We start from the raw sequence: 13,086 nt of genomic DNA, 5'->3' as shown, positions 1-13,086 counted from the left end.
GGCTTGTTTCCATGCCTGTGAATTAAAAATAACTTCCTCCAGATATCGTCTGCTAAATGGCATTGTGTTTTGAATACAGACAGAGAATGTGCATGTCATGGATGTACAGAATTAAAGATACCTTTCCTGCCCTAAATACTTCCCTTTACGCATGTTACAGTTGTAGATGAATGCCTTCACACTGAAGACGGCTTTCTAAGTGGACTCTCTAAACACTGGTTCTGGGAGAAAACGCTTCTGACTAATAATTTTTCAAACCTGAAGCCAGTCATCTCCGAGAGGCTTAACGAAAAAACATCTGGTTAAACCTGGATAGGACGAGGAGTTTTGTTAGTAGTTTGGTAATACTTTAAAATGCACCATTTGTAATTGTATGCTGATACAAGTAACTCAATCTAAACAGTAACAATACACACATTTTGGAGATCTCCAGGCAGAAAAACACAACGATGACCACAGACGAGTAAATCAAACAAACAGAATGTCTAGGTTTGAAAATGGTTAGAAACATTAAGGATTATGTAAGTACACAACGTAGATCAAATGGTTTTCATGCAGAACAGTAACATATTAAACCTTTTAATGAATGCCATTCTGTCAGACGTTTTCCAGATGTGTCTGTTTTGAGTCTTCCTGGGTTTCTCCTGTTTTCTCTCAAACTCCTGCTCTCTGTTTGAGTCTGCATGTCTCTGGGTCAGTGTGCATATCTGCTCCAAACGTGGACTTGATAGTGTGCATATTGGGACTTTCTGATGGATTTTGGTGTGTTTTTATGTATGTTTTGGGGTTTTAGGGCAAGTAAAGTGTTTTTGGGTATTGTTTTTAATATAAATTCTGTGTCTCAGGCATGAGCTGCTGGAGGAAGCTCGTATGCAGGGCCTGCCTTTCGCTCAGTGGGACGGACCGACTGTGGTGGTGTGGCTGGAGGTACGACACACACACATTTTAAGCTACTTTTTTATACTTGATTCTTGTATTCAATACTTGTACTTTATATTAACCAGATTTAAAGATCATACACTTATAGCCAGATACTGGTTGCCAGGTATAGTACATTCCTGGTATGATGGTAAAATCTGTTATCAAGTGAAAAGATAATATATTGCATTATGTTACATGTTATCCTAATATGTAAGGATTGACTAAAACCATACAAAGTGGGTCATGTTGTTAAAACTTGTAACATGTTTGAAAATAGTTAAAATATCAGTATATAAGGTCATTCCAATCAACTGTGATGAACACATTAATGGACCAGGACACTTACCTGTATTTGTACACCTTGGTATTGGTATTCTTACTTAATTAAATGTCTCATGTTATTAATGTCTCTCCTCTGCCAGCTGTGGGCACATTAACGCATCAGCACATTTACTTGTATTTTTACACCTTGATATTGGTATTGGTATTTCTACTCTTTCATTTCTGCTTGTGTGCAATGCCTTGTTTTGTCAGCTGATAGAGGTGTTATAGTGCTTTATCCTGTTATGCACAATGTTGATTCTTCTCTCAGAAGTAGCTAAACACACGGGTCTGGGGTAGAGATCTTCAGAACATGTCTTGTGAATCCTCCGGCCGAAGCTCCTAATAAACCATCAGTGTTTGCCATCAAAGTTCCTGCTCTTCCCGTGTCTCTCTGAGTCTCCATTGCTTCAGAAGTTTCCATCACACTCAGCATGTACCCATGTTATCAATGTCTCTCTCCTCTCAGCTGTGGGTGGGCATGCCGGCCTGGTACGTGGCGGCGTGTCGAGCGAACGTGAAGAGCGGCGCCATCATGTCGGCGCTGTCGGACACGGAGATCCAGAGAGAGATCGGGATCAGCAACCCGCTGCATCGCCTGAAGCTGCGCCTCGCTATCCAGGAGATCATGTCCCTCACCAGCCCCTCCGCCCCCCCCACCTCCAGAACGGTACTTTACTGACTAGTTCAAGTGTGGAGAAAAAACACACACACACACATTTATTACTAATATTACTTTGCCTGATCACAGTCTTTATGAAGCCTCTCTGATTGAGCATGCTGCTTTTATTGCATTAACATTTTAACTACTTATGCACTAATGATGGGGTCAGACTAGTTCACAGAGCTGCAAATATGTAATGATTTATTGAGATGTTGGCAACTATTAAATGTAATCAAAGCCTATTTTGGTAATAGATTAATCCAATTGGGAATTTTTTATATTGTATTTTTATCAGATCGTAGAAATTCTCGGATTAAACTTTTTTTAATGTGAATATTTAATTGTTTTATTTAATATTGAAGTCCTGTAAACAGGGTTCCCATGTATATTAAAATAAGGCCTTCAATTATAATTATTACTATACTATAATATTCATATGTCAAAAGTATATATATTATATGTTAAGCGCCAAGACATGGGATTTTATTTATCCCTATTTTCTTCTGACGTCACAAAAAAACCAAAATAATGATTGGTAATCTTTTTTTTGCAATTACGTCATAGATCTAGATCCATATAGCAAAACAATTAAGCGTACAATTAGTCTTTAACTTCATTCTTGTGACACTAAACAAATCTTGGATCCAACTTGACGTAACAATGTTTATGTCTTTTGCACAAACGTCACACCGACCCAGATATTAGTAAAACATTTCTGTAAAATCGGTCTTAAATGTAATTCCGAGTGGCATAAAAAGTCCTAAAAAAATGTTTTAATCTACCTTGCCATAAAGTATAGTAACTTTATGTCAGTAAACTAAATATCTTTAGGCAAAAATCTGAAACATTTGACTAACACAGACCAAAGAAATAACAGTGATCTGCAGCTCTGCTGGTTTTGATCTTGATTCTCTAACAGTGATAACCATGAATGAAAAACTCTTCTCTCTCCACTCCACTCTCTCTCTGTCCTCCTTCATCACTCTTCCCTCTTCACACACTTCTCTCACTTGTGATTGGGGGGTGTCACATGATCAGACCACAGGAAACGTTTGGGTCACTCATGAAGAAATGGAAAGTTTGGCAGCCACGCCTCCCACGGTTAGTCTACCCTGATTGGCTGGACGCTTCTGTGGTGAACGCCTCGTTTCCAAGCTGCTTTCAGGACAGCCAGACGTTTCTCTCTGTACGCAAAATACAGATTGTATCGGTCGCTTTGCTGCATTTCTCTAATCAGACATCACATTTGTGCAACAGTACACATTTGTTCTCAATAGATTACCTGCAACAGTCTTAAACTACCTTAAAATCCTTAATTGGTCTATAAATGGTAGATAAATTACGGCAATGAACACATTAGATACACAAAAGTTTTGCAAGATTTGGAAAAAATAACTACTAGCGATTATATATTATAAGATTCTGATTTTTGTTTGCATTTTTTTTTTAAATATATAAAATGAGGAACCTCGCCAAACTAATATTCATGTAATTAATAATTTAGAATATTTGTACAATTATTTATTTTGCTAAAATGTTCCTACTGCATTTTCTATATTGCAATTTAAAAAATACATGTTTATTAATTGTTAGGCTCTAGATACACTTGTTCTGTATGGCTATATCTACATTTGAACAATACACAGTTGAACTTTAACCTAATTGGGAAACTAATACAAATGTTGGGCAGGATTTATTTTACTTTACGGATTTTAATGTCATTATGGTTCAACGTTTTTGAATGTAATGAATCATGCAGTGAACTGATACCTGTGTGTTTTGTTTTGGGGGTCAGACCTGATTTGAGAAATGTACCAAAGCGACTTCAGTTTAATAATTATCTGGCTTAATGGAGTCTCAGCAACTTGAAACACGGCCTTTTGTTTCTGCTAGTTTGTAATTATTCTTTCCTCCGTGTAGTTTCCTGTCTCTCCCTGTAGACCCTCACTCTGTGTTCTGTGTTGAGTGTTAGTTGGTGTGTTAGAGCTGCTTAGTTTAGATTAGTCTGCATAACTGAGCCAGCCACTACAAGGTAGATGAAATAACAAAAATAACGAGAGGGAAAATGCATGAAGGAACCCCCTCCCCTCCCCACTGTCCCCCTTTACTTTAACTCTTCTGGTACAGTGTAATGTTTTAGGATTGGGCGATATGAATGAATATATAAAAACAGAGACGATATCACTTTATCTGCTGGTCTCACACTGTATTATTCACCTTTGTGAGAAATGTAGTGAGTGCTTTAATGCAATATTGGGTTTTTCTATCCATTAATGGATCAGCGAGATACAAAAAAACGTGGGTATTTCTGGTGTCGAATTTGCTTGATTTGGGGAAAAATATATATATTTTCAAACCAAACTTGGGCAAATCAACATACATTTGGACACATTTTCTAGAAAATAATATTATATTTCTACTGCAATATTGGATTAACGTAAGATTATTATTTTTTTAAGCCATAGATGAAAATAAGATGTTTGCGTGATTTGCCATTTTTTCAGTTTATTCTTTTTTTAAATGTTAGTAAAGTGTCTTAAAGGGCCCATGTCATGGCCATTTCCACTGATCATAATTCCATTGTTGAGCTATACTAAAATAGGTTTATACTGTGCATTTTTCCAAACTCACATTGGTTTCTCACAGCATCTCTGTAAACTACGTGTATTCACTGAATTTCACTCTCTGCCTTTAACGGCTCGTTGTAGCTCCAAAAGCTCCAGCCCCCACCCTCCCTGTGAGCACAGTGTGCTCTGATTGGTCGGGACGTTGTGAATCGCGCTGAGCTCCGTGGAGGTGTTGTTTCCTTGTTAGCGATACACAGCGAAACACAGCCAAACTCATCCTGAGCACACACAAACTCACAGCCGAAGTAAAAACAATAAGTGTGGCTTGATATTGAGTAAGAAAAAGGTTGATAAACGCTGTGAGAATGGGTCTGCAGAGAGAATTTCGCCGCGATCCCAACTGTCTGTTATCAGCCTGCAGCCAGGGAGGAGAAATCAGCTGAGCTGCCTGCTCCCTGCACACAGATGTGTGTGTGAGGAAGTCCGTGGATCGGTCAATTTGGACCAATCAGCGGGGGCTTAACGTAACGGCTCCGCGGACGTAACGTAACGGCTCCACGGATTGGTTCATTTCGTTCCGGGTACGGCATGACATCATGCCGTACCCGGAACGAAATGGAAGAATCAAATGGACAATGACGTATCTCCAACGAGGCGTTTTGGGGAGGTATTTTCTGTGTTAGAGTTTTACTCGCTACAGGGTGTACTTTGAGGGTTTGTGACTCTGCAGACCGTTTACATGCATAAAAACCTTCATAACACACAAGGGGACGGGTAATAACCGGAAAAGCATGACATGGGCCCTTTAATAGATTTTCAGAAAATGTAGTATATTTAGGAGGTATTTTAATATGTAAACATAAGACATTTAAATAACCCATTCTTGGGCTTTGGGGGATTTATTTTTTTTTTTTTTAAATAAATTAATAAATTAATCGAAAAAACAATATATTGACAATGAAAATTATTATAGGATGCATTGCTCCATAATAATGTGTTTTTATAGGATTTTTGATTTGTCAATTATCTAATTTGCTTAATTTCCCAATTTTAGCTTTAACAATGGTTTCTAAATGAATAAAATTTCTCAATAGATTTTTTGTAATATTATTTAGGACAAAAAAATACATTTGAAGAACGCCACTTTGGGCTATGGAAATAACTTTATAGACCAAATAACTAATCAATTAATAGACAAAAAATATTAACAACAGGTAACAGTTTGATCTTGATTTGATTATTTTGCTAACACTGATAAATATGAAAAAAACTGATAAGTAGATTTTTCTTCATATCGCCCTCCTACAATTTTCTTATTGTTTTTTTTGCCTTTCTATTTCCTTTTTGAATGCTTAACCTGAATTTCTGCGTCTTGTTTTATTATATTTTGAGTGGTTCTCCCACATGCAGCGTGTCAGCCTGCCGCCTCACTAACTCTCTGTTCTCTCACCACGCTCACTCTAACCCGCTAACACCAGGACGATGACGAGGGCAGCTGGGCCCAGGTTTGCAGACCTTCCCCCAAAAAACCCTTTTACTCACCATCTTTTAGTCAGTGTTTGTTTTCTTTAAAGTGGACCTATCATGCTATATTATAATAATATATTGTAGGACCATACCTATATAAGGCATATTTATACTTTTTTTTTTTTCAAATTACCAAACAGATCATGCATTTTAGCCATGCCTCATTTCACTTTTTTACCCCTGTTTTTGCAAGGGCTGATTCAGTGAGAACAGCACCACCTACAGGCCTGGCATATGTACTACAGCGTCTCCAGCGCTTTCGAACGGCAATGGCCGTGGCTGTCTCCTCCTGATAGGTGGAGTTGGCCCAATAGCCGTAGCGCCACCGTCCTGACGTCAGGACAGTGTTCAAATCTGGATCAGTTTTTATCAGATCCGTTGCAGCCCCTTTTTTAGAGATTTGGGTATGGAGGAAAATAGAGAGGGTTGTGTTTTCTGACACTTGGTGAGTTCCCTGGAACACCGGGGACACATATTCATGTATAAAAGACGTACAAAAGTGCATTTTGCATGATAGGTCCCCTTTAAGTGTCTGATAGAGGAGACGTCACATTATCCTCCTGTGTATTTCCAGATTTTTCACATCAAGCATGTTTGAGTGGTCCTTTTTAAAATTGTGCACTTTTACCCCTTGAGTTTGGTTTACAGCAGAGCCATTTGAACTTCATATACGTGTACTGCTGTGGTTGTGTGTGTTATAAGTTAGAATATTGTCCAAACCACCTGCAGAATATGGCTTTTTATGCTTTAAGGAAACACAACTGAAGGAAGTTCAATACAGGAAAGAATAGGGAATAATGCATAGATACACAAAGCCTTGTTTTGGTGGTAAAATCTCGACTGTGAGATAAAATAACGAATCCTCACTGTCCAAAGAAGTCCTGATTCAGATCAAGATTAAACCAAATCTATCCCTAAGTTGGGCAGGAATTAGTCTAGGAAATAAGGTCTGTAACATTTACGAAATGTTTGCGAAGTCTTCTACAACATAGAATAAAAAATCTGCCTTCCTCTGTTAAAACCTAAGATAGCATCAAAAGAGTTAGCCACAACCACACAGATGCATTACAATCTAACAGTAATACTGATTGCTTTTAATCCATAAATTAAGCTTAAACAGCATTTGTAAACAATGACCATTACTACATTTTTATTAGTTACTGTTTATTAGTTTCTTATATGATTCAAAGGCTTTATGTGCCTTAATAGCTACAACTTAGTCTTGTCATTTAAAATCTGAAGTAAACAACACTTTCCAAACGTTTAAACACACTCACAGAACAGAATGTTAACCCGTGTGTGTTCTTCCTGCAGACGCTGGCGTACGGAGACATGAACCACGAGTGGATCGGGAACGAGTGGCTGCCGACCCTCGGTCTGCCTCAGTACCGCTCGTACTTCATGGAGTCTCTGGTGGACGCCCGCATGCTGGACCACCTCACCAAGAAGGACCTGAGGGGGCAGCTCAAGATGGTGGACAGCTTCCACAGGTAACACATCATAATCAGAATACCTTTATTAGTCCCACAGAGGGGAAAGGCACATTTGTTACAGCAGAAAAGAGTCAAAGACAGCTTAATGTTAACTAAGAAGCAGGCATAAAGACAAATATTACAGATAAAAAAAAATTAAAAGTACACAATTTACAAAATACACATCCTGTAACAGTTCTAAAGATTTAGCAGCCAGGTATATACTGCACAGTTATTAACGGCATATATATATATTGCACAACATTTGTATTTCACAGCAAGGGGTGTTATAATGACTATTAAAGCATGATACCATTCAAATCAAATTAATGGATACCTTAAAGGGGACCTATCATGCAAAATGCACTTTTTGATGAGGTGTGTCGGGGAACTCGCGCAGCGTCAGAAAACAAAACCCTCTCTCTTTTCCTCCGTACCCAAATCTCTAAAAACGGGGGAACAGAGCTGATCCAGATTTGCGTCCGATATGACGTAATATCGGAAATGTAGGCTGGCTTTACACCCACAGACCTATCAGAAAAGTTGCTATCAGAAACAATGCCTGACTGTTTTGGACGTAATATGGTCGGTGTTTACATTAGCATCGCTAACACTCAGAGCTAACCTGTACTGGAGAGCATGTGTGTGAAGAAGCAGGAAATAAAAAGGAACTCACCTTGTGGTATAACCGGCAAGAGAGAAAGCCTTTGAGCTCCATACTGTTTCAGAAGTAATCCTTGATAATCCATGATATGGCGTTTCATCACGGCAGTATTTAGTTTAGACAGTAGCTGCCGGGTCCCGCATGAGCTCAGACCCCTCCTTTTTTATTTGTATCAATTTTTTTAAAGCGTTATACCCCAAATCAGCACTTTTGAAACAGGAAGTGAAACAGAGGGATATGAGGCATGGCTAGAATGGGTGATCTGTTTGAGCAAAACACTTCATAGACATGTTTTTTAATATATTTTTATATATCTGAGACCTATGCTATTGCCTAAAAATAGCATGAGAGGTTACCTTTAAAGAATAAACAAAAATAAAGGTTGATATTGATACGGTGGCAATAAAGGAATTATTTGAAACTTTGTTTGTTGCATTAATATAAAAAATGTGAGATATAATGATGATAAAAGGAGCCTTTAGTTTCACGATTATTATTTGTATTCTGGTGCCTTGAAAGTGCTTTAGTTTAGTGAAAAGCTAAGTAGGTTTTCATATGAAGAACTGTGTTTGTGTTTGTGCTACAGGAACAGTTTCCAGTGTGGGGTGATGTGTCTGAGGAGGCTGAACTACGACAGGAAGGAGCTGGAGAGGAGGAGGGAGCACTCTCAGATGGACCTGCAAGGTAACACACACACACACACTCTCACACACTCTCACACACAGAAAGAAATGCCCACATTTAAATTATACTTAAAGACACTGGTTGCGGTCGAATTGTCAGTTTAGCTTGGAAGGAAGGAAGGTTCCTAAAGGAGTAAAATGACCCGGAAGTACCTCAGTGGCCGCCATGATAAGAGCTGTTTGAATTCTCTAGATGATAGGAAAGGAGCTTTGAAACGTCCTTTATAACCTCCTTTAGCTTAGGAAACACTGGACCTTCCTTTACAAAAGGAAAGGAGAAAATGCTGCCCCACAATGCCTTGCAGCCGCAACATTTACCGTGACACAACATTCGGCCGATCACGGAAACAACCGATCGTGACCGAGAACTTACTATCATGAAAGTCACGGTACTTATAAAGCATTGTACAACTTATACCGTAACTTAAAGGTCACCTATTATGCAAAATCCACTTGTTCATGTCTCTTCTACATCACCATGTGTCCCCTCTTCTTCATGTCTCTTCTTCATCAACATGTGTCCCCTCTGTGTAAAGAGACTCTGAAAGTTTCAGGAACAAAGATTCTCCCTCTTTTTGTCCTGATCCATTTCTATAAAAAAAAATGATGTCATAACGATGTTTTGGCTTGTGTAACCATTAGCCAATCACCAACCAAGGTAACCCCCCCCCCCACCTTATGACCTGAATCTCCTCCTAGAGCACCATTGTGTTCTTTTTAACCAAATATCTCTCAGAGGGGCGTGGGGAGGGGCTCCTTATTTTCATCGAAAGTAACAGACAGAGAATCAGCACTTTGGAAACAGGGCTGAAACAGAGGGGATTATGGGATGCTGCAATGATCTGTTTGGTGTTTGGAGCCAAACACTTCAGAGACATGTTTTGTATATAGCAGAGACCTATAAAGACACTGTGTTTTCATCCTCTCTGTTTGTCTGTGTTTCCCAGCAGAGGTGATGGTGTGGAGCAACGAGCGAGTGATCAGCTGGGTTCAGGCCATCGGGCTGAAGGAGTACAGCGGGAATCTGTTCGAGAGCGGAGTCCACGGGGCGCTGCTCGCTCTGGACGAAACCTTCGACCACAACACACTCGCCCTTCTGCTGCAGGTCCCCATGCAGAACACACAGGTACACACGGCAGCTTCTTATATAAACTCAACACAAAAAGTAAGGACATTTGTGTTTGGTAGATTATTTATTTGTTGTCACAAAAATACAAAAACTCAGCTCTGCTGCTCATCCCACAAATGCATGTTCCTCACAAATGTGGCACCATTTGAAAGGTGAGAAAACAGACTTTCCAACGGTATAAGATTTATTGCCAAAAAGCATTGTTACCACAAAGAAATAATCTACCAAACAAATGTCCTTACTTTTTGTGTTGAGTTTATATCCAGTCTCTGATAGCGTTACATTACTATGAGAGTGCTCTGATACTTGTTTGATTGTGATATTATATATATATAAATATATATATATATATATATTTATATATATATATAAATATATATATATATATATATATAATATATATTTATTAGGGCTGTCAGTCGATTAAAATATTTAATCGCAATTAATCGCAATGACAAATATTCTCCTGAATATTCTCATCACAACAACCTGGAATCTTTCTCTCTCTCTCTCTATCTCTCTCTCTCTCTCTCTCTATCTCTCTCTCTCTATCTCTATCTCTCTATCTCTCTATCTCTCTATCTCTCTCTCTATCTCTATCTCTCTATCTCTCTATCTCTCTATCTCTCTCTCTATCTCTCTCTATCTCTATCTCTCTATCTCTCTCTCTATCTCTCTCTATCTATCTCTCTCTATCTCTCTCTCTATCTCTCTCTATCTCTCTCTCTATCTCTCTCTATCTCTATCTCTCTCTCTCTCTCTCTATCTCTCTATCTATCTCTATCTCTATCTCTATCTCTCTCTCTCTCTCTATCTATCTCTATCTCTCTCTCTCTCTATCTCTCTCTATCTCTATCTCTCTCTCTCTTACACTCTCTCCCAACCCTGTGCACTTCTCTGCACTGAGAGGATTTCTAATTTCTAGAAATGTTCTAACGCTTGCTGTTTCCCCTCCTCTCTCCTCGGTTCCTCTCCTCTCTCCTCGGTTCCCCTCCTCTCCTCCGCTCGCATCTCCTGTGGGCGGGACTAAGGCGAGGAGTCGAGGAGGTGTCTGTTATATTTGAATATTTTCCACCCTTTTAACTTTCTCTCAGCTGTATCTATGCTTCAATTAAAGTTCCCAGACTAACCGTACCTTGCAGAACACAAGAGTTGTTTATTGTTGCCTTGAACCATTCATTTTAGTTCAGTTTCACCCACAGCAACAAAAGAAGGATTTCCAGTTTTACCATCCGTGGAAAAACTATTAAAAAAGACTCAAAGAAAAGTAGAACTGCATTATTTTAGATTTGGAGCTTACAAAGAAGTGCGACACCTAGTGGTAGATTTTGGTAAAGCTGTTTGGTGTTCACAGTCTGACTGTTTCTGTCTTTCAGGCCAGAGCGACTCTGGAGCGGGAATACATCAGCCTGCTGTCCATCGGCACAGAGAGGAGAGTGGAAGAGGTGACACACACACACACACACACACACACACACACACACACACACACACACACACACACACACACACACACACACACACACACACACACACACACACACACACACACACACACACACACACACACACACACACACACACACACACACACACACACACACACACACACACCCACACACACACACACACATCACACACACACACACCAAATGTAATGTCAAACCAGTGGTGAAGAGTAACTAAGTGCATTTAATTAAATAATCACTTTCCATGCATGTATTTTGTTCAAATTATTTATTAACAGTATAAATAAAACAATACAAATAAACATGCCTTATTGTAAAAAAAAAAAAAATCCTAAATTCTAAAGCATTTTCTTTTTACGCAAAGGAAAACGATTATTAATATAATTTTTTTTATATATATAAAAAGAATAAACAAATTAATTAATTAAAAACCCAAGTCCAAATAAATACTATACAAAAAAATGTAATTCAAATTCACAAAAATAATAGCACACCTCTCCTCTTCCTCTTCCAGGACGATGATAAGAACTTCCGGAGAGCTCCCTCATGGAGGAAGAAGTTCCGACCCAAAGACGTGCGCGGGCCGTCCGACACGCTGCCCGCGAACTTCAGAGTGAGCGGCAGCGGCGCAGCGTCTCCCTCCCCGCAGCCAAAGAGGAGCCAGATGGAGGGTGAGCGCTTGAAGTGTGTGTGTGTGTGTGTGTGTGTGTGTGTGTGTGTGTGTGTGTGTGTGTGTGTGTGTGTGTGTGTGTGTGTGTGTGTGTGTGTGTGTGTGTGTGTGTGTGTGTGTGTGTGTGTGTGTGTGTGTGTGTGTGTGTGTGTGTGTGTGTGTGTGTGTGTGTGTGTGTGTGTGTGTGTGTGTGTGTGTGTGTTAGAGTGGTTCAGCGATGACATATTTTTCAGTCCGTTAGCATCTCCCTGGTTCCCTCCACAACAATCTAATGGGATTTTTTATAATAATAATAACTTACATGTATATAGCGTCCTGTCAGTCAAACAAAACAATTTTATTGGATTTTGGCTCTGTGGCAAACAAACGTACAATTTACAGGATAATCTCTACATGCTAACCCCACATTATGATTTTTTTAAGGAAAAAGCTAATGTTGGGCTATAAAGGAACTACAGGGTAATCAACTGTTAAAAAGATACTGTTCAAATCTTTTTTTCTCCAATAAATTGATGTTTTCAAAGTCAATGAATAATCGCATTTAATAATTGCAATTACAATTATTGACCCAAATAATCGAGATTATGATTTTTGCCATAATCGAGCAGCCCTATGATGACGTTTAGTCGTCTGATTTAGACACTTATTAGCAACAGACGTTTTTAAATTCACCAGTGGATTTTTACTGACGTATTTTATGTCGTAGAATAAAAATCTCTTATTAGGCTATTTCAGGCTGACAACCAAAAGCACATTCATAAAAACATCTTTGAGACCAGGGAACAGGAAAATGCTGACTCATTTTTTAGGTTTTAGGACTCATCCCTGCACCACTCTATATGCTCCGTCATTTCTTAACTACTACTCGTGTTTAAACCCCTCTGACGGGCCCAGATTATCCGAACTCTCTTTGATTCCCCTCGTTGCTCTGCTGCTGTGCTCTTTGTTAACGTTGCTGTGACTAACGGCATGTCTCTGCATGTGATTTTGCCAACATGG

The 13,086-nt window shown here is 39.1% G+C and overlaps 1 protein-coding gene across 23 annotated transcripts in view; it reads left to right on the top strand.

The window, feature by feature from the left end:
* ppfia1 (PTPRF interacting protein alpha 1) overlaps positions 1-13,086 on the top strand; it is a 68,364-nt gene that overhangs the window by 53,632 nt on the left and 1,646 nt on the right. For 7 of the 23 annotated variants that reach the window (XM_034148939.1, XM_034148938.1, XM_034148934.1 and 4 more), the window contains 9 exons: positions 846-927; positions 1,712-1,912; positions 2,945-3,007; positions 5,952-5,978; positions 7,315-7,490; positions 8,723-8,820; positions 9,770-9,945; positions 11,325-11,393; positions 11,932-12,088. In XM_034148939.1, coding sequence (XP_034004830.1) covers positions 846-927; positions 1,712-1,912; positions 2,945-3,007; positions 5,952-5,978; positions 7,315-7,490; positions 8,723-8,820; positions 9,770-9,945; positions 11,325-11,393; positions 11,932-12,088 — 1,049 coding nt within the window. Of the gene's footprint in view, positions 1-845; positions 928-1,711; positions 1,913-2,944; positions 3,008-5,951; positions 5,979-7,314; positions 7,491-8,722; positions 8,821-9,766; positions 9,946-11,324; positions 11,394-11,931; positions 12,089-13,086 lie in introns of all 23 variants that reach the window. The other 16 variants (XM_034148922.1, XM_034148918.1, XM_034148921.1 and 13 more) reach the window with 7 other exon arrangements.

This window comes from Trematomus bernacchii, unplaced genomic scaffold (genome assembly GCF_902827165.1).
Source record: "Trematomus bernacchii unplaced genomic scaffold, fTreBer1.1, whole genome shotgun sequence".
In the NCBI taxonomy this organism is placed as follows: domain Eukaryota; kingdom Metazoa; phylum Chordata; class Actinopteri; order Perciformes; family Nototheniidae; genus Trematomus; species Trematomus bernacchii.
Note: the sequence above shows the minus strand (reverse complement) of the source record. Positions and strands in the feature narration are given on the sequence as shown.